This window comes from Molossus molossus, unplaced genomic scaffold (genome assembly GCF_014108415.1).
Source record: "Molossus molossus isolate mMolMol1 unplaced genomic scaffold, mMolMol1.p scaffold_m16_p_4, whole genome shotgun sequence".
Lineage (NCBI taxonomy): Eukaryota > Metazoa > Chordata > Mammalia > Chiroptera > Molossidae > Molossus > Molossus molossus.
The window spans coordinates 103,590,140-103,613,133 of NW_023425377.1; the positions used below are offsets into that span (position 1 = coordinate 103,590,140).

Consider the following 22,994-nt stretch of genomic DNA (forward strand, 5'->3'; position numbering starts at 1 on the left):
CTGAACAACGGTGCAAAATAGATAGTGTTCATCTTTATTTTACAGAATAGAATATGGATGGTCAAAAGTGAATTATCTAATGTCTAAGAAGTTAAATGTTAAAGCTGGGATTTGGATTCAGCTCAACAGGAGGCCAGTTAGAGAGAGAGAGAGAGAAAGAGAGAGAGAGAGAGCGAGAGAGAGAGAGAAATCTGTTAGTGGCCCTATCTTTTGTTGATACAGTAAAATGAAAATATGCAGCAATATACAGGCCATGTGTGGCAGGGTAGAGATGATCTATCCATCCAAAGACCAGATCATGGTGTTTGTATCTTTTAGATTGTTCTTAGTAAACAGAGATTGAATTTGACAGTCTCTCTTCCAGGAATAGTGCAATTTTTTACACAAATGCCTCGTGACCTCTGGTGGCTTGCTGGATTTGCTTCTCTAAACATATCAAAATGAAACAAATAAATTTCAGGCTAGCATTCTTATGAAATAAATTTTAAATGATGCCATTTAGAAAAAGCCAGGAGGAGAAATACATGTAGCTAGTCAGCTCATTTTAAAATTTTCAACTGGAAATTTGCTATTTATGTTGTTTTTCTTGATTCTTTTCCAAATCAGCTTGCTTGTACAAGCCACAGATAAAGGGATGCCCAGGCTTTCTGGTACAGCTGTGGTCAAGATACAGGTGACTGATGTAAATGACAACGCCCCAGCTTTTCTCCCCCTTGAAGCAGTGGAAATTGCAGAAAGTAAGTGTGGCAGTTTGGAATAGTGGTTTCGAGTAACTTGCATAATATCATCTACCATGTTTTCAGCCAGGTGCTATATGAAATATAAATGCTAATTCTGAACAACCGTGCAAAATAGATAGTGTTCATCTTTATTTTACAGAATAGAATATGGATGGTCAAAAGTGAATGATCTAATGTCTAAGAAGTTAAATATTAAAGCTGGGATTTGGATTCAGCTCAGCAGGAGGCCAGTTCCTATGTTCATATCACCATTCCCATGAGCTCTTTGTGTTCAGATATTTCTTAAAAGTGAAATCTACTCTATGAAGAAGCACATTTTGTTGAATGATAATCACCCTAAAACTCCTCTGAGAAGAAGTGATCTCAGACTGATAACTTTGTCACTCTTTGCAATATACTAATGACAAGTAATATGTGAAAGGAATTGGATATTCATCGTACAAAAATCATCATTTTCCTCTAATGTAAACTAAACTTCAACATCTGTAGAAAAAATTTACCACATTTATGGTAGAGGAGGAAAATACAAAATTTTTACATGATATGCTGATTTTAATCTTAACTGTTTGGGCCTCTGGGTTATACGATGACTCCATAGACTATGATCCCAAAGTTGCCTGTAGTCAATGGCTCTAATGGTAAAACCCAACCCTTTATAGTTGCATGTGCAATAGTGTGGACTCTCATTTGCCTCTTTCCTTTCACTCTTAATACTCAGCTTACTCCTGAAGTGTTCCTAAGATTTTATATCCCTTTTTTCAAACAAATTAAAGCCATAGACACTCACAGAGAGATATATTCAAGAAATTTCTGTGTATAAGGACATCTACACATATTCTAAATATCTGAAAAAATTCTTCAGTTTTGCTTCCTACCTATTTGATATATTTTCATGTGCTTTTATTGAAGGTACTCTTCAAAAATACATGCATTAGCATCAAAATGCAGCAGGGTGCCCAGTGTAAATATATCCCAAGAACAAACAACATAAACCAAAACATACTAAATGGGGTAAGGTGTGGCTGGTGCACATCAAGAATGTTCAAGCTTGAATATGAAACTTATGAGCCTTATATGCCATGGAACTATTCAGAATTTCCTGGTATCTTCTTTCAACGTGTACCATACGTGGAAGCAGAAAAGCAAAGTCCCTTTCACACAGTTTAGGCTAGAGAACACACACAGTGTGTTAGATATTTAGCATGTCATCTATTTTGTGATTTTGAGGGTGGGTAATGAATAACCTTAAAGATTTTTTTTTATACCTAGCACTATGTATACTTTGTCATTTTGAGAGTCATATTTTAAGGAAAGGAAGCAATGTATGCATCACTCCAAAGGCAATAATTTTGCAAGATAAATGCAAAGAACTAAGTATATATTTTTAACTTCAATATACAAGCATTTTTATTCTAATCTTTCTTACCTTTCAAAGTCTAATGTTTTGAGAAATAACCTTTTCCCCACTGATATCCCCCATGAATATGTGATTTTGATACAAATACTATACAGTACAAATAAGTGGCTTATGTTTCTTGGTCCTGGAACTATGTTGTAAACATACAATGAAAAGGGTAATATAAACATTGAATATACCTTACCTCCTCAATTACCGACTCAGTAAATTTTTACTTTTATTGGGCTTATAAATTCTTCAAAGTTTTTGTTTCATTTATAATGACCTTTGTATGAAAAATCATGCCAAGAAACAGCAAATCATGTTGGACTTAAAATTTTTTAAAATGCTTGGATTGAACTATTAAAGAAAGATATTCAAAGGATGAGTTTTAATGGAGACTGACATTGGTCATGATTATTTCAGATTCTTTTCCTGGTGTAATTGTAACCCGGATATCAGTTCATGATGTGGATTTGAATTCAGCTTTCACCTTTAGTTTCTCCAAAGAGAGTAATCCTGGAACCAAGTTTGCTATTGATCAGAACACTGGAGTAGTGATGCTAATGAAAACATTGGATTTTGAAGAAGCTACTGAATACGAGCTACTTATCCAAATTTCTGACTCAGTGCACCACACAGAGGGAGAACTCATTGTTCGTGTGCTGGATGTCAATGATAACCCACCAGTTTTTTCTCAAGTTTCTTACCAGGTAAACAGCTTACAGAGATGCTGAAGCATAATCCAAGCTAGAAAGGAATGGGGAATGCTGTAGGCCTTCCATCGTTGACAGTCGAATTTACAGATACCGCAGTCACTGTTTTTAGGCTTAAGTGTATGCTGAGGGTTTTATATTTAATATCACAGAGGATAGAAGTATATATATATGGAATTAAATATATCATTCTATTTTGTTCCTTAAGTATGTATCATATCATGTGTTATCATATGAAACTATGTCATCATTTGTCTAGTTTTTAGGGATTTAGGTCCAGTTGTTAATAACAATTAGAAATTAATATTTTCAAAGCCACAGATAAGACAATAACATAGCCTGGATGATCTGAGTTAATTTGGGAAAGCTTTTTCTCTCCTAGGCATATGCTTAGAATATTTTGGAATATTGATTAACATTTTACACAAATTATAAACAAAAGTGGAAATTTTCGCCTTTGGACCATAGTATATGTTTATAGAAGTAAGGACAATGATAGCATTCCACTACGTACTTGGAAGTGGGCTCTAGGATTCTTGACTGTAACACATGCAAGGTGTCTGTGTAAACAGGAGAAAAACTCACCTAAGTAATGAGCTTTGAAGGCTTGCTAAGTTATATAATGTATATAAGTAATAATATATCACTGAATGTATTAACTATCCTCTACCACATAATTTAGAAGGAATTTTTTTCATAATAAAAATAAAAAATTAATTTTTAAAAGTTTTCTGAATTCTGGGGCCACAACATAATCTCAATATGTCAATGCTGGAAATGAAGGGGCCTAATCAAGTCAGGCTCACTGTGTATTTTGCATAAGCAAAATCAATAAAGTGATCTCAGGTGTTGGCCCTGCCCATGAACATATCTCTGGTCTCTAAGCACAATGTCCATTTCTCTCTTTTTCTCTCAGGTCACCGTTCCAGAGGCGGTGCCCGTGGGGTACCCCGTGCTGACTGTGGCCGCTACAGACCTAGAAAGCAACGAGTCCATTTCTTACAGAATGCTCTCACCTTCGAAGGACTTCTCTATCGATCCTATGAATGGTGAGTTATTTACAGTGGCTTTAGTGTTCACAGGTTTGAGTTACAGAGTAGAAACCTGAAATAATCCTTTCCAAATGCTCCTAAAATAGCTTCCCACACCCACCTCCTGGTATTGTGGACATTGCCATCTTACTTATCTTCACATCGAAAGCTGTGGTAGCGAATCCCAGCGTTATTTCTCTTCTTTGGCATCTCAGTGGCTGGAAAGTGAAAGGAATTGATTAAATGCTGTCAGTGACTCAGAGGTTCAGAGACCCCTATATCGTAGACACCCAGACCATCAAGTCCAACCAAGCACAGTTCAAGTGGTTATCCCAGGCCTCAAAAGGATCAAGTAAAGTTGAAAGTTGAAGGGATTAATTTAGTACTGAGGACTTCATATTCCCAGAGTTTATAGCTTTTTTTGAAGCCCAGGTACAAAAAGTTCAGTAATAGCATCATACATTTAATAAGGACCCAAACAATTTTTTTAAAAAAAGTTATTTGAGCATCTCTGCTCAGTAAACATGATTGTGCTGTTCTGGTTTAGTTGATGCCTTCCAAGGCTCTTTGTGGTTTTATCAGAGCAAAACGTGTGCGGCTATGTAATGCATTTAAGCAAGTGATTTCAGAGTAGAGCAGTTAAGCATTGCACAGAGAACGTTTAACAGTGAGTAGACACTAGAGCTAAATTTGATAAAGATGAATAATTAGCACAGCACAGCCCCTAACAGAGCACACTATGGAAAAGAACGACCTGGGACACAGGACAGCATGTGTTCCCATCTATACCCACCGTTGCATCATTTCACAGGTGAGGGCTGATCGTAGAATTACCCTCAGGATGGGGATGTTAACTAGACTTATTGTGGTGGTCTTTTCGCAATATATACACATATTGAATCATTATGTTGTATTTCTGAAACTAATATATTGTTATATGTCAATTATATCTCAGTTTTTTGTTTTTGTTTTTAATTTAACCTCAGGATTACCTGCAAGGAGAATTTAGTCACAAAATTATCCATGGAGTGTTGTAATCAGGAGAAGTAGATAATGTTTCCACATGTGTGGATAAATGGCAGTTGTCTGGATATAAATGTGGGGAGAATTTGACTTTCCTTTCCTTCTCTCTCTCTCACCCTAACTCTCTTTCTATTTATTTATTTTGAATACATATACACAAATATAATACTTGTACAAATATATAACTTGTGTGTATATATATATTTGTACTCAGATTATGACAATTGCTGCCCTGGCCACAGCAAATCACAGTGTGGAAGGTGGAAGATGATCCCTTTTGCTTGACATGTGTTAACAACACACTTTGCAGTAAGATATTGATTAGAACGTCTTTAAAACATTAACTCTTACCAGGTCAGCTTTGTTCATGGTGGAACTCCAACTAAAATGTGGCATTTGAATGACAGCATTTTGTATTCTTTTTTAGTGACCACCCTTAAAACACATTTGTCTTAGAAAAATGCTGTTACATACATAGTTATAAAAATTACATATTTCTATGTTTAAAATAATAATACATTGTGTTAAATATATTTCATCAATGAGGTAGAAATCCACACACTGAATTAACCAAGAACTTTAGGAAAGATGCCTCTATAACTAAGCAATAGTTATAGTTGCATTATTATATTTACTACTTGTATTTAACTACAGTGGTCTCAACCAGTATTTCCAGAATGAATATCTAAATGCTAGAATATCTCTATACTTGTGTCTATGGGTAGTAGCACGAGGACACATTTTTCAAATAAGAATACATTTTCTTTAAAAAGTAGCAATGGAGCCCTGGCCAGTTTGAGTGTCGGCCTGCGGACCAGAGAGTCCCAGGTTTGGTTCCCGCTAGGGGCATGTACCACCACCAAAAAAAAAAGTGGTAATGGAACAACTTATTATACAAAAAGAAAATTAAAAGAAATGTATGGCAAAGTTATCTGCAAGCAGCACACATATTTAATAGAATGAATGTCACAAATATTTCTGACTCTTAAATGTTACAAAAGTATAAATATAATTTTAATTGTCTCTTTGGAGTTACTCTTGGTTGTAACTTAAGTAACAAATGTAAGAAATAAACAGTAAATATTTGATAAACATTTGCTACCTAAATGGATCGTGAAAATTTAACTTCACAACATTGAAATGCTACATCTTGTTTTTCAGGCACAATATGTACTACCAGTCCTATTTCACTTCTGGATCAAACATCAACAGTTCAATTTCTTGTTGAAGCCAGCGATGGTGGAATTCCTGACCTGAGGGCTCTTACCTTAGTGGAGATAGAAATACAAGATATGAACAATTATGCCCCTGAATTTGCAGTAGAATATTACAATCTCAGCTTGAGTGAGGACGCTCAAATTGGAGGCACGCTTGTCACCTTTTCAACGACTGACCGTGACTGGACCCCTGAAAACACACGTGTTGAATATTCCATCATCAGTGGTAATTCACAGAACAATTTCCACGTGGAAACTAGTTTAATTCTCTCACAATATCCTTATAAGCAAGTTGGCTATCTGGTGTTGCTTCGCAATCTGGACAGAGAAGCATCTGCCAGTCATAAGCTTGTCATTCTGGCATCTGACCATGGCTGCCCTCCACTGAGCTCCACCGCCACTGTGTCAATAGAAGTGCTTGATGTCAATGACAACCCACCTAAGTTCAGCAGTCTGAGATACCATGCCCATGTCAAGGAAAGTACCCCTCTAGGGAGTCGCATCACTGTGGTCTCAGCCAATGACCGTGATGTGGGTTTACACGCAGAAATCATCTACCACATAATCTCTGGAAACGAGAAGGGGCACTTTTACTTGGAAGAAAGAACTGGAGTTCTTTATTTGACTAAACCTTTGGATTATGAAGAAACAATAAAATTCACATTAACTGTCCAAGCTTCGGATGAAGAAAAGAAGCATTTTTCTTTTGCGGTTGTGTTTGTCGGTGTCCTAGATGATAATGACCATGAACCTCAGTTCATGTTTCCAAGCTTGAACTGTGTTGTTCCTGAAAATCTGCCTGTTTTCTCCACCGTATGTTCTGTGAATGCTTTGGATTTTGACGCAGGTCCTTATGGAGCATTGACCTATTCTATTTTATCCCCCTGTCCTGCCACGCATGGGGTGCCTCAGGACCATGATCCCTTCCTCATTGACCCTCTGACAGGGGATATTCATGCTAGGCAAGTCCTTGACTATGAAAATGACAATAAATACTGCCTCCTGGTTCAGGCAAAAGACAAAGGAGACTCAACAGCCTCTTTAACAGTTTGGGTGGATATTGAAGGGATAGATGAGTTTGAACCCATTTTCACTCAAGATCAGTATTTTTTCAGCCTCCCAGAAAACTATAACATAAGACAGTTGGTTGGCAGAGTGGAAGCATCAGACGCAGATGCCGGCATCGATGGTGTTATTCTTTACTCCCTTGAAAAGCCATCTCCTTTCTTCTCAGTGAATAAAACGAGTGGAAATATTTATTTGACCAGAGCCCTCCCCCTGATGAATCACATCAGCAAAGAAGACACCATTGAAATGAAAGTCATCGCACATAGCCCTAAAGAGGACTCCAGGTTTGCGTCCTGCACCATCTTCGTGAACGTGTCTTTTTCCTCGGGAGGAAAGCGCTCGTCCGTGGCAGCTAGCCGCTTCTCAATCAGCCTCACAGTCTCCTTTCTAGTGTTCCTGTTACTCGTCCTCATTCTGATGGTCCTGATTTTAAGACATAAGCAAAAAGACGCAATCAACAGTTATGAGGACAAGAAAACATCCCCGTCCTTGGATATCAGTGTGAGACTGACCAGGGATGGCAGCTTGCTCCAGTCCTTCCAGACACCGGATGACTGCAGTCATGCGGCTGTGCCTGGGGACACCACGCCGGAATGGTTGAGTTTGATAAGCATCGTGGAAAAAGACATCGTAAATCTGTACAGGCACTCAAACTCCAGCGGCCACTGCTCTGTGGAAGGAGAAAGTGCAGAAGATAAGGAGATCCAGAGGATCAATGAGCACCCTTATAGAAAGGACTCTGGCTCAGCTCTGAGTGGCCAGGAGTCCAGGGTGCCGGACTCTGGAGTCCCAAGGGACTCAGACCAGCTCTCCTGCTTGTCTGGGGAAACTGATGTGGTGGTCACTGTTGTAACAGCAGAAACCAGCCACATGCTTGAGGAAGGACATGGAAGAGAAGGCTGTAGCACAGCTTACATTCAAAATAATGTGTTACCCCAGGCGCTAAAGATGAGAGAGGTAAAAGTGGACATCCCGGGTGAGGTCAGGAAAGGCCTTGTCTTTATTTCAGGTGATCCAGAAGCGAAATGCGCAGCTCTTTCAACACAGAGAACCTCTGATCATGATGTGAGAGGCGGCTACCACTGGGATCATCTTCTCAGCTGGGAACCCAAGTTCCAACCTCTTGCTTCAGTATTTAATGATATCGCAAAACTAAAGGACGAACATTTACATGAAGCTGGGATTCCCAAAGGGAAGCAGTCTTTTGTTTTTCCGCCCCCTTTGATAACAGCAGTAGCCCAACCCGGGATTAAAGCAGTTCCACCAAGAATGCCAGCCATAACCTCGAGGCAGGTGCTTCAAAAGTATCCACACTCCCCCCTGCTCTACCATCTCAATTCTCTGTCTGAAGCAATGACTCCCAGTTTTTCTCCATCTCTTTCCCTGTTGACGACACAGACCCCTGCCATGACTCCACTGCTGTTGCATGGAGATTTCTTAGGAACACATCTAGGTGATACATGCCATGAACTTAAAGCAGAAGATGACGTTCAGATATAAAACAATTGTGATGTCAAGTACCTGCTCACCTTGGGCCACGAAGGACTGAACAGAACGTTCATAAGCAAGCTGCTCCTGATTGGTTCATTTCATCTACAAGGGAGAGAGATAATTTAGTCAGGGTTTTTAGAACCTCCTCATTTAAGTTTTTTGAATTTCTTCCAGCCTTAATGAGAAGTTACCCCTCTTTTAACGTGTGTGTTTCGCTCTCAGGACTCATTTGTATATATTAAGTAGTATATATTCTATCATACCTGATTTTCTGTATGATTAGATTTCCAAAGGACACCGCGAACTTGACTGACTGCCAACATGTTCATATGGAAATAAAGTACAGGTATAGTCACTTGATCACATTACTGCTGATTACACAGTGATTTGGAAGGATTAGCTTACGTTTCAAAGTGAAGCACTTTTCTGTCCATCTGACCTGTTTAGAGATGCATGTCTCCACTTTCGCCATCAGCCACAGTTGTGGAGTTTAACCATTTGAATTTTAATGTGGCGTCTTTTGGAAATATAATGAGAAATTAAGAATGAAATTTGTCATAACTCTGTGCCAAATAATACAATGATGCTTGATTAAATGAACCAGAAATATTCGTTCTTGACAGAGGGCCAGGGTTGATCAAAGCAGTAAGTGCATGGTTGGCTGTCACCTGACACGTTTCCTTGACCTTGACAAAGAGAATGATGCTTTTTTTTTTCAATGTTCTGTCTTGTAACATTGTACGGGTACAGACATTAAAGTTTAAAGGTTAATTCATAGATTTTTTAAAAAAATTTTATTATCTTCTAGATATAGTAACTTTCGGTGAGAAATAATTTATCCACTCATTGTCGGTTTTAAAAGTTTGTGTATATAAAACTATGTTATTAGCTAATAATAATTTTTGTAGAGTAATGTTAGCAATATATTTTTCAATGAAGATTTGTTTTACATAAATATTTCTACTATAAAAGTTAAGAATGGATGTCAGAAGTCTTTCTTCCATTCGTTCATGTTCAGCTTTAACTGACAATGCATGGAGCCGTTTGGCAACTCAGTTAAAATAATTCTGTTTTGTTTGGCTCCTGTTTCAGAAATATAGTGGTGTTATGTGGTGCTCACATATAACACAATTTCCTCCTATCTGGTGAGCCTGAGAATCCATCCAAAGTTCTTATCTGTTCCAGGAAAACAGAGTACTTCCCAATGACGATGGTCCAGAAGTCATTCACAGTAGGCAACACGGCCAGTCTGTAAAATAAGAATTTAGGATTCTCATGGGCCTCTGGTGTGGTTTTCTAGGTGGTTAGTGTGAGCATCGGCTATAGAAACCTTTTCCTTATTTTTTTTCAATAGGCCTTATCTGTAAAATGATGTGAGATAACTCATTTCTCTTTACTGAAAAACATTACAGAATGCTGTGTTTGATATCCAGTTTTGTAGGTAAATAATTCGAATGTTTTCTATGCTGATTTGATCAAATACATATCGCTGCTGACTCTCAAGTTGAGAACAAGTGTATAAAACGACATTAGAAACTGTGTGAGAAATGAAGGTTTTTGGTTGAGCCTGGAGTCCGAGGGAACGTCATTTAGGCATGGAACACTTACATATTAAAGAAGAATGCATGTTCGCCTTTCTTCTGTGGCAGCATCGGGGAAGAAGAACTCATGGTTTTTCTAAAAAAAAAAAGAGTTAATTAGTCCAGTGTTCCAATATTTATTTTCTCTTTGACTTCTTCAAAAGATCACTTTGAGCCTACAAAGACATTTTCTACTGATTTTGTTTTCTAATTGTATATGGAAGTTTTGTTTTGCAACAGACTTATTTCTAGGAACCAAGAACATTTTGTTGTTTTCAATGAAACAGGTTCTTTATTTACTTATGCTTAAAAAGAGATATCTAACTCTGCCTTAAGTTATTTGTCTGTGATTTATTACTCCTTCTGGACAGGATTCTGCATTTTTCTAAGACATTTAATAAGAAGAGAAGACAAGAAGTATTTAGAGCCATTCCTTACCAATATCTAGTGGATTTTTAATTGATGACTTTATTAATACTGTATCCAACGCCACACCACCACCAAACAAACGCTCCGAGTGGGGTCAAGAGTAAAAATGTAAACACACTGGTTAAGTGTTCGCAATAAATCATATGTCAGCCCTTTCAACCAGAGTGCTTTTTTCCCTAAATAAACAATATAATTTGTATAGTTTTCCTTCAAGTTTAATATTAACTTGACTCATATGTTCTGTGTTACTTTGCTGATCTACACACCGGCTTCAGCACTCTGGAGGGGGTACAGAACTTGTTAGTGGAAAATCATATTAAGCCCCAAATTCATAAGCTATAAAATAAAAGACAGTTGTCTGTTGTGGAATTTTGGCTGCCTGAAATTCTGGACTTTCTTGTTGGCAGCCTTAAAAATACTGGTGTAAATCAGTACCAAATGGATATCAAAATTCCATGTCCTAGTAGTAATCATCGAATTGGCTTCCAAAACATATTCCTGTGCAAAAAGGGGGGGGGGGGGGGGGCGGATGCTGTATCTTTAGGGATTGGATCATTTAACTGTTTTCTAAAAATATTATAATGCACTCTAAACTAGTGGCTGCCTACATGTATACATACGTGGTCTAGAAGAAATGTCCGGTTGAGACGGGAGTTGTGTTTCTCAGCAGCTTTACCTTCAATTTCGGTGGCCTCCTTGCTGCGTTTTCTAGAATTTATAGAGATGAAAATTAATTACTAATTTTAAGCTTATTTACATCCAGATAAATGTTTTGTTACATTTGTTTTGTTTTGCCATTTTTATTTTAACTTTAACTAAAAAAAAGCAAGACGTAGCTGAAAGGATTAAAAGGATCTAAGACAATCGTTTACCTCAAAGCAATGAAATATATGGAGTGAATATGGTGAGTGGATTTGCACATGATTATTCTGGATAAACTCTCTGGGTTTATTTTTACAGAATGTTTTTAGTTGAGTTTAAAAGTATAGAGCCATCACCCTGGCTGGTTTAGCTTAGCAGTTAGTGACGACCTGAGGACTGAAGGGGTCATGAGTTCAATTCCCGGTCAAGGGCATGTACCTGGGTTGCCGGTTGGGTCCCTGGCCCTGGTCGGGGTTGTGTGGGAGGCAACCAATGGATGATGTTTCTCTCTCTCTCTCTTTCTCTCTCTCCCCCCTCCCTCGCTCTTTCTCTCCCCTTCCCTTCCACTCTATTTAAAAAATCAATGGAAAAACATTCTTGGATGAGGTTTAACAACAACAACAAAAAATACAGAGCCATCTGTTTGGTTGTACCTGAGGAGAGGTTGTATAGAAAATCATTCTGTTCAGCGACACCACAATCGATGACGTTGCAGAAGCTCTGCTTATGACAAAAACCAGCATTTCTCTGAATGAAGGTAGCTCTCCCCCATTATAGAGGTGGTGGGAGAGAAGGAGGGAGGAGAGAATACAGGATTAAATCAGAAAAGGAATAGTTTAGGGCACTGGTGGAGAAATGCAAGAAGAGAAAAGGGTACGGACTTGTAAAAAAAAAAATCATTTTTAAATGTAAAGATTTTGCTGAGTCATTTCCCCATTATAGGTTCATCCTATTGAGGAATCTTTTTAATTTTATTTTTAGAAATCTTTTTTTCTCCTCCTTCCTTTCTGTTCCTTTCAAGTCTCTATCTCCATTGCTCCATTGTCTGAAAATTTAGATTTATCAAGCTATGAACCTAAAACTAGGCAAGAGTGAACTAAAATAAAATTGACTATGAAAACTTGGATTTCTTTTTGATGAATTAGAGAATGAAAAATTTGGAATGATTACCTTGCCTTATTTCCCACTCTACATAATTTTGGCATTGAGAGTGCTACAATATTAAGTAGGTGACTTTATACATATATCAAGAAATGAAAGTTCAGAAGGCAGCTGGGACAGAATATGGAATTTTATAGTACCTGGTCTTTTTTTCTGGTAGCTCCTCCTTTTTAAAAATGAGTCCTTGCTTGATAGTCATGATATATTAAAATATTACATATTATGGACTTCTGGTCAAGATAGTGGTGTAGGTAAATGCAAGATGGCCTCCTCCCACAACCACATCAAAATTACAAGTAAACTACAGAACAACCATCATTCAAAACCTCCTGACATCGAGCTGAATAGAAGTCCTACAACCACGGACTTAAAGAAGCAACCACAATGAGACTGGCTCCAGCGTGGAGGAGGCAGCTTGAAAGGCTCCAGAGACATAGTGGAAGAACTGAGTTGTTTGGCTTTGGGGTGACAGCTGGAGAGGCAGCTTTCTTCCGGATGGACGTGCTGGTGGAGGCCATTGTTCCTTTGGTGAGCCCTCCCACACAGGGCAGGCAGATAGCCGCCAATCTGGGACTCCACTAACCTGGCTCACACTATTTGCCCACCCTGGTGATTCCACGAGGCCCCGCCCTACCCAACTTTCAGGCCCACTCAAGCTGTTTCCAGCCGCTTTACCACCGTAGGAATGGCCTGTCTTGGCTCCTGTTTCAGATTTTCCTAAATTCTCTCAAAAAAGGCAGCATCTGGCCTCAGCGAGCCCCATACTTCTCACTAAGTGGCCCCAGGACTGGCACTAAGAACAGCCAGCCTTGGTTCACAGCTTGGTCTTGCCTGAGCACCTCCAAGCCCAGCACAGGAAGCAGCCATCTGCAAATCACTTTGTATCTTATGCCTGGTGGCCCCAGATAGAACGCAGGCAATGGCTGACCTTGCCCCAGCACACTCAGTGGACAGTTTCAAAACACGGTGAAGCACCACCACCCAACCACTTACACAAGTGACATACTCAAGGAGTGGACTCAGTGGGTACCAGAGCCCTGATGAAGTATGTCTTTCTCTGGTGTGGTGGGCCCCTGCACAGCTGGTCCTCTAAGGTAGTCAGAGGTCAGTGGTCAGTGGGCACAGTGAGTCCTTGCAGCTGATCTGCCTGAGTAAATCCCTCCCATTGATGTGCCAAAAGCAATCAAGACTCAATTACAACAGAAGGGTGTACAGTCCACATAAGGAGTGCACCTTGAGGGCCCAGCTGGGGTGATCAGGGAGGCTGTGCCACTGGACCCTGCAGGACACCTACTATAATAGGCCACCCTAGGAAGCCTAAGAGACACAACAACTCTACCTAATACATAGAAACAAACACAGGGAGGCAGCCCAAATTAGGAGAGAAAGAAACATGTCCCAAATGAAAGAAAAGAAGCAATATAACAGATACAGTGTTCAAAACACTACTTATAGAGATGCTCAATTAACTTACTAAGGGCCTCAAAAGCATAAAAAAGGACCAGTCAAAAATGAAGGAAGCACTAACTGAAAGAATAATTTACAGAGTGCAGTTGGTGTGGCTCAGTAGTTGAGCATCAACTCATACACCAAGAGGTCGCTGGTTCAATTCCCGGTCAGAGCATATGCCCATGTTGTGGGACAAATCCTCAGTGAGGGGCATGCAGGAGATGACCAACCGATGTTCTTTCTCATCAATGTTTCTATCTCTTTTTCCATCTCTCTCTTAAATCAATAAAGAAAAAAAATTTTTTAAGAATAATTTACAGAGAATCAATAGTAGAGTAGGTAAAGTCAAGAAGCAAACCATCAATTTGGAATATAAGGAAGCAAAACATACCCAATCAGAACAACAAAAAGAAAAAAAGAATCCAAAAAATGAGGACAGTGTAAGGAGCCACTGGGACAACTTCAAGCGTGCCAACATTCACATCATGGAGGTGCCAGAAGGAGAAGAGAGAGAACAAGAAATTGAAAACCTATTTGAAACAATGACAGAAAACTTCCCTAACTTGGTGAAGGAAACAGCCATACAAGTCCAGGAAGCACAGAGAGTCCTAAACAAGATGAACTCCAAGAGGCCCACACTAAGACACAAAGGAAAAGTTTCAAGACAAAGAGAGAATCTGAAAAGCAGCAAGAGAAAAGCAGTTAGTTATCTACAAGGGAGTTCCCATAAGACTGTCAGCTGATTTTTCAGAAGAAACTTTGCAGGCCAGAAGGCAGTGGCAAGAAATATTCAGAGTGATGAAAAGCAAGAACCTACAACCAAGATGACTCTATCCTGCAAAGCTATCATTTAGAATCGATGGACATAGAGTTTCCCAAACAAGAAAAAGCTAAAGAAATTCATCACCACCAAACCATTATTATATGAAATGTTAAAGGGTCTTCTTGAAGAAAAAGATCAAAAATATGAACAATAAAATGGCAATAAATAGATATCTATCAACAATTGGATCTATAAACAAAATGAACAAGCAGAACAGAAACAGACTCATAGATACAGAGAACATTTTGTTTGTTGCCAGATGGGGGAATGGGTGAAAAAAGTGAAGGAATTAAGAAGTATAAAGTGTTTGTTAGAATGACAAACCTCAAAAAAAAGAGGGTAGGGGGTGAGAAGAGAGAAATCCAATAACTTTTATGCATAACCAATGGACACAGACAATAGTGTGGGGAAAGGCAAGACAGGGGTGGGAACGGGAAGGAGGGGATCAATAGGGGGAAAAGGAGGGACATCTGTATTATATTCAACAATAAAGATAAGTTTAAAATAAATAAATAAAATTACATATTACATATTATATAACTTTTAAACCACAGTATATAGCACACAGACATAGTTGATAGTTGTTCTCAAGTATTATCAATTTCATTTGCATTCTGGTGTCATAAATTATTTTGATTATAATTCAAAGAAATGTATTTATTAGAAACAAAATTATGGCAATCTTATAAACATCCAGCAAAAAGTGGCTGAAGAATCAAACTATATCTTTCTTCGAAACTCGGCACGTGGCTATTTGATGACAATTTAGCACTTCCTGCTGTGTTGGTCTACATAATTTTCTTCATTTCACTCAATATATTTGCTAAACCAACACTGCAAAGTGAGTAACAGAGAGCAGGAACGCATACCAAATAAATAGCAGATGCACAGTGCATCTCTTGAATGAGAAAGCATTATTTTGGTTAGAAAACTAACTACATGGATTTCATTGTTAGATAGTAAACCCTCAGGGCAAAATCCTGGTCTCAACTTGTATTATGATATACAGCTGTTTCTTAGAATGAATGAGGACATATGTGAATGGGCACAGAGGCTGCTATAAAGTGAGGGTGTGATACATAGGCCTTGAACCCATTAAGTGTTAATTCTAACATAGTTCTGTGATTTTAGCCAATCGCAGGGCAAAAGGAAAGTAAGTGCAAAGATCCTATCAAAATACTGTAGACTATCTTAGACAAAGACTAGAAATTCCTTCTGTAATCTAGTTTGTCTTCTCTTTCTCTCTCCTTTCCTCACAATATGCATATATTTCTTGAGAATTGTAGACATAATAGAAACAAGTTATAGATGACAATCAAAAGTACATTGTTTGAGACGGCCACATTATATGACCAACCACCCTGGTGTAATTTAATTTCAGACTCTGTAATAAATTTTGACTGCCTTATGGCTAGCAGAATGAAATACTCTCAATAAAAAAAAAAGAGTATATAGTTCAATAGATGTGTCTAGAATGTTTACAACAAAATGTATTAAAATTTAAAGTAAAAACAATATGAGGAATTTATAAAGGTTGTTCTATATGTGCATACACTTAGTACGTGCTAAAAGTGATATTCTAAACAAGTACAGATTATTTAATACATGCACGCTGGAACATTGGGGAAGGGAGTAAATATAAAGCTATTTCTCCTCACACCATAAACAGAAATGAATTTTGCCTAGATTAATGAGTAAAAGTTAAAGCAAAACCATAAGAACTGGAAGAAAAGCATAGAATAAAGGTAGAAAAGACCTTTTTTTAAAATATAAAATCAAAGGTAGAGGAAAAGTAAGTGCAAAGAGTGATACATTTGAACTTGTGACAATAGTAAGTACTACAACAAGCTATAAGAAATGCCAATTAGGAAATGCTTCACAGATGTTATCAACAAATATTTACTTAGTATCTGGTGTGGCCAGGGCATGAATCTGGGCTCTGGAAATATGAGTGAATAGGGTAGATAAAGCCAGTGCGTTTACAGTGCTTACCATTTTTAGGACAGGAGATAATAAAAATATGCTCTCAAATAATGGTACGTGTCATGATTGGAAGAAAATTAAAGGAGATAAAGATAAACAAAAAAGAGATTGATGAGGAGAGGGCAATCCAGCAGCCCTATTTTGATGGAATGTTCAGGGGAAGTGTCTCTGATATGATACTATTTGAACTGAACAAAGTGAGTGAGCCACACAAAGATTTGAGGGGAAAGCATTGAAGGTAAGTGTGTGAGCATGGACATGCGCCCTGATATAGGAGCCACACGGAATGTTTGGGAGACTATAAAACCAGGGTGCTATAGAACTAGTGTGAGAGAAAGAATAATAGAAATAAAATCATAGAGGAAAGATCAGGAGAGTTCAGATTATGTGGGGCTTTGTAAGCTTTGGTGAAACACTTCAGCTTTTGTTCCAAGTGTTATGTGATGCCATTGGTAGTTTTTGCTCAGAGATATGATATTGTCTGATTTATATTCTTAAAGAGTAACTGGGTACTTTAGGAAAATAGACCAAGGTAAGAGTGGGGAGAAGGTTAGTGTAGTAATAGTAGCCCAGTTAATTGGCTATTGCAGTAATTTCAGATGGTGATGATTGTAGCTCAGCTGAGGTGTTAAAGGTGGAGTTGAATAGTCAAGATATATACTCGAGGTAGTGTTGCTAGTTTTAATAATGAACTGAATGTGAAGTATGGAGAAAGTTATAGTAAGTCTAGGGTTTAAAAGAGAATTTAGGGCTATAGAGAGAAATTTTGGAGTCATCAGATTACAGAAAGTATGTGTATTTCTGGAAGCTCTGGGGACTTGACCATATCAACATAATCTAATTTTATTTTATTTTTTAATTTTTATTTATTTTTTCTTTATTGATTTGAGAGAGAGAGAGAAACATCAATGAGAAAGAACATCAACTGGCCACCTCCTGCATGCCCACCTCTGGGGATTTGGCCCACAACCTGGGTATGTCTGACCGGGAATAAAATTGAACTTCTTAGTGCATGGGTCAATGTTTAACCATTGAGCCACACTGGCCAGGCATTATTTTAATCTTTTTACACTCATCTAAAAAGTGGGTGCTCTGTAGCCCTCCCCCAGTTTTGACAATTATTTTCAGGCCAGCTGGCTAGGTTTTCTCTCCAAGGATAGAACTTTCCTTGAGTAGGTGAGTACTTACTGGTCATTCCTCATTCTCTGGCTGGAAGAAAACTGGGAATACCTTTTCTTCCCTCTGTTACTGCCAATAGTTGGTGCTTTCATATTCTACAATTTGTAGGAATAACTTTTTGTTAAAGATGTTGTCCATGAGCTTTTATTTTCACTGTTCTAGATACTCTGACTGTTTTGTAAGGTGATTTGGGAACATGCAAAAATTCACTGATATTGCCATCTTGCCCTAATTTGAACCTAAACTACTTTCTCTACTTGGCTTTTGGGATACCACACTACCCTGCTTTTCTATCCTACCTGAATAAGTTTTTTTTCTGAGAATCATTTGCTGGATTTTCTTTCTCTTTTGACCTCTTGGTCAAGTATTCCAGGGGTCAGTCCTGGGATCTTTTCTCTGTTTACACTTACTCCTCAATGATCTCCTCCAATCCCATAGATATTTATTACAATGTTATTGACTATATTTTCTATGCGGTATCTTACATCCCCATGACTATTTTTATAACTGGAGATTTGTGCTTGTTAATCCCTTTCCCCTTTTTCACTCATCCCCCCAGACACCCTCCCATCTAACAACTATCAATTTGTTCTCTGTATCCAAGTTTGCTTTTGTTTTGTTTGTTCATTTATTTTGTTTTTTAGATTCCACATATAGGTGAAATCATATAAATACCAAGATACATTTTAAAAATCTATTAAGATTTAAACAAAAAAACTATATCCTTTGGGCTTCCAGATTAAGAAAAATAAAGAAAAGACATACTTTTCAAAGACAATATTTTAAACCAAAAGACTGTGGAGTAGTATATTTAAGATACTCAAAGATAATGTAAGCCAAATTTTAGCTAAAATTACCTTTAAGTATATATATCATAAATGAAACTACACATATGCATGACCTCAACGAATATTCCTAAAGAATCACTAAGGGAAAAAATCCAGTCAACTGAGAAAAGCTGGGGAAGGCTTACCATAAGGACGGTGAATATATTTAGCTGTAGAGCTGATGGTAGATATTAAGGTGATAGAATAGTATATACTTAATATATGCCCTGACAATGTAAATAAATTTCAACTACAAAAATGAGCAAATAAGAGTATATGGAAATAAAATCTTTGCTAATTGCCTTATAGGTACTAACTGAGAGTAAAAAAGTATTAAAATTAAAAAGAAAAATATTACAAGTAAAACAGAAATTAACAAGTTAGAAAATAAACCAAAACAACAACAGAGCTTATGAACAAATAAATCTGGTTTTTAAAAAAATCAATTAAATTAGAACAGTTAAATGTGAGAAAACACAAAATAAGAAAATAACATACAAAATAAAAAATGGCAAAGGGGGAATAATGATAGCTGTCAAAAGAAAGAAAGTTTAATCAAGAAACCTTCTACATAACTCTATGCAAATTCATTTGAAACCCTGAAAGAAATAGATAATTTTTTAGAAAATATAATTTACTAAAATCAACTCCAGTAAACACATAGAGTTTAAACAAAATGAATTTTAAAAATTGAATTAAAATGTAAAGACTCTCCCATACACAATTCTATTGTGAAATTTTACCAAACTTTTAAAGATTAGATTACTCAAATGCTGTGTGATATACATCAAAGCATCGAAAAATAAGGAACATGAGTTTAATATAAAATTAATATCAAAACCTGAAAAATATTGCACAAAACAGAAAACAGCTGCCTATTTCCACTTATAAATACATATGCAAAAATTTTTAAATAAAATATTAGCAAAACTAGCTAATAGTACATTGAAGAACTATACATAACATGGGAGATTTATTTCAAAAATACAAAGGTAATTAAGTATTAAGAAATCCATCAATATAATTCATCATATTACTATAGCTATGCAAAAAAATTTAAACATTTTCTTTAATGGCAAAATTTCACTAATCAACATAAAATATCCATTTATGTAAAAATAGTACTCAGTTTTCATTAATGGATATTTCCTTAAAATAATAAAAATGGTAGCTTAACAAAAAGCCAGTATCCTACCCACTGGAGATACACTAGACTCTTTATTATAAAAGCCAGGAACAAGAAAATATGTCTAATATCCTCACCAAAATCTAACGTTGGATAATTAAACAACAAAACAATTAGAAACATAAGAACTTAAAAATACAAGGTAAAACGATTTCTATTTGTAGACTATGTAACTATATTTCTGGAAAACCCAAAATAATAGATGGAAAAATATTATAAACAATAGAAAAATTCAGTAAGGTTACAAAATATAACATTAATATGTAAAAATAAAATCAATACCATTCACATATATGAACAATAACCAGTTAGGGGATGAATGGAAGAGAAGATTCTATTTACAATGGAAATAAACAAAGTAAAATCTTAAAAAATCAAAACAAAAAAACCTAACATCCATTTGAAGAAAGTTATAATATCTCCTGAAGCACAGAATAAACTTAGACTTTTAAAATTAGACTTAATACAAGACTAAATGCCAGAATGATGCACATTATTCCTAAGTAAATTTACAAATTTAACCTGAGCCCAATACAAATACCAGATTTGTTTTCTGGAGTTAAATGATTTTATTATACAGTTTATTTCAAAGAATAAATAAGAAAGAATATCTAGAAAACACTGAAAATATATAAATTCTCTGTGTGTTTATGTATGTTCAAGTATGCACATTTGCATTAACCCTATCAGATATAAAAATATATCATGAAGTTCTCTATAATTAGAATAGGGTGGTTTTGGCAGATGACAAAAGACTAATGGAATAGAATAGAAAATCCAGAATGAGTCCAAGTGCATGCAAAGGCATACTGTAATGATGGATCAGATTGTTGTATACCAACTCTCTTGCTGAGAATAAGTAAACACCTGAATAAGAATAAGGAGAGAAAGAAACAGTTTTGTGTATGTATGTGTGCCAGAGACATCAGAGAACTACTAAGATGGCAACGACTAAAGAATCATGACCCTTAAGAGAACAGAAACACAGAGAGATATATCTGATATACTGTGCCTTGAACCCACATGAGGCTAAGCAGAAAATGTCCACTGCAAGGTTGAGAAGCTAAAAAAACAAAAAAGATATTGGCACTAGTATGTAAAGTATATATCAATAATTGTTGTTAAAAATACAATAATTGAAATGAACAACTCAATAAATATTTTAACATCAGATTAGACACAGAAGAAGAGAGGATTAGAAAATTAGAAAATAAATTAAAAGAAAATATATGAACTAAAACAGAATTGTTTGGAAAACACTGAAAAGAGAGAAAGAGATGTGTGGAACTTGGTTTAAAAGGTCCACTATCTGTAATGAATCCCAAAAAGAGAAGAATGAAAAGAATAGGCTGAAAAGATGGTGGCTGATAATTTTGCAAAACTGACATTAAATCACAATTCAAAATGTGCTACAAACCTCAAACATAATTAAAAACACACACACGACTAAACATATCACAGTAAAGTTGCAATAAAACAAAAGAAAAAATATTCAAAGAGAAATGACATATTATCTTCAACAAATTGAATGCATATGGAAATATGACATATGATAAAAGCAGCTCATCAAATTAGTGAAAAAAGATTTTTTAAATAAGTGGGGTTGGGATAACTGGACAGCCATACAGGATAAGCCATGCAAATAAATACAATTATATACTAGAAGAAACCCTGAGCATATACTTTTATAAACTAGAAGTGGAAAAATTTTCAACAAGAGTCAAAACCCAGAAGCAATAAGGGAAATGAATGATAAGTTTGACTACAAAACATTTTGCATGGCCAAACCAATCACAATGTTCAGGAAATGGTTCTCTGGCCCCATGTTCAACTTTGTGGTAAGAGAGGTAGATCTTGTGGTTGCTAAGCACCTGATGCAGAAAGGCCAGTTCCTGAAATGAACAGATCTCTATCACCATAACAACATAAATTAAATGCTGTTGTTCACATTGCACATTTACTTATAAAACTAATTTGTAAATATACTATATTGGCTAAACCATGGGTTTACCAATTTAAATGCTATTTCACAGAGCAGGGAGTATGCTTGTATACTAAGCAGAAGGTTAAAACCTTATATTAATACATAAATCTTTATTTGTTCTTTAAAATTGAATTTTTATATTTCATTTTTAATTACCTTACTTTCTTTTCTGTCATTTCTAATCTATCATTCATTTTTCTCTTCTGCTAATGTAAAGCAAATAATTTGTTTAATGTTTAAAGTAGTTCTCAACAATAACACAAAACTGGTTGGACTTTATATTATAAAGTTTTATTTTCTCTATTTTAATTTATTTTAAAGTATAGTTTCTATTTCTTATCTAAAAACTCTGGGAAATCCTATACTACATACTAATTACTGAAAGCTTATGTGCTTAATTTTATGATATGAACAAATTGAAAGTAGTGAAAATAAAAGGCTTCAGATTATTGTCAAATTATATGTCATATAAAAGGAAAATATATTAACCTTTGTGAACTTAAATACATAACAGCTAAATTTTATGGAGTGTTCATTATGTGCCAAATATTGTGCTAAATGTTTTATGTGTACTTTATTTTGTTTAATCTTCAAAATGACCCTTTAGAGTAGATATGGTCCCTTTTTACCAATAAGAAAACCATGACTTAAAGAGCTAATAATTGGTGGAGCCTAGAATCCAACCCTGTGGTGTTACTAGCAGCTCTTCTCTTAACTCCTTCACTACGTTGCCTCACGCTTGAAAGTTCTTTAAGAATATCTGGGTTTTTTTAAATCATAAACTTCTATTGGCTCCATTTTTTTTAATCCTTTAATATGTGCAGATCATGTTCAACAAATGACAAATAAGCTATGTGGCAACTGGACAAGTAGTTTCCTTGTGTAGAGATCTCTTAATCACAGGCAATTCATAATTTAGGGATTATTCTACAGACACATAGCAAGTATAATTTTTTCTGATTCTCACCTTTTTTTACATAAAAGAAAATTATTTGAAAAAGAACCAATAGTATTTATGGCCAAAGTGACTCTGAAAATTTGTGCATTGCTTCAGTCTCCACTGCAAACA

At 36.3% G+C, this 22,994-nt stretch overlaps 1 protein-coding gene across 1 annotated transcript in view; it reads left to right on the forward strand.

The window, feature by feature from the left end:
• DCHS2 (dachsous cadherin-related 2) overlaps positions 1–8,691 on the forward strand; it is a 211,633-nt gene extending 202,942 nt beyond the window's left edge. The window contains exons 17-20 of the mRNA XM_036241935.1: positions 607–737; positions 2,563–2,849; positions 3,769–3,901; positions 6,068–8,691. Coding sequence (XP_036097828.1) covers positions 607–737; positions 2,563–2,849; positions 3,769–3,901; positions 6,068–8,691 — 3,175 coding nt within the window. The remainder of the gene's footprint in view (positions 1–606; positions 738–2,562; positions 2,850–3,768; positions 3,902–6,067) is intronic.
• The last annotated feature ends 14,303 nt before the right edge of the window (positions 8,692–22,994 follow it).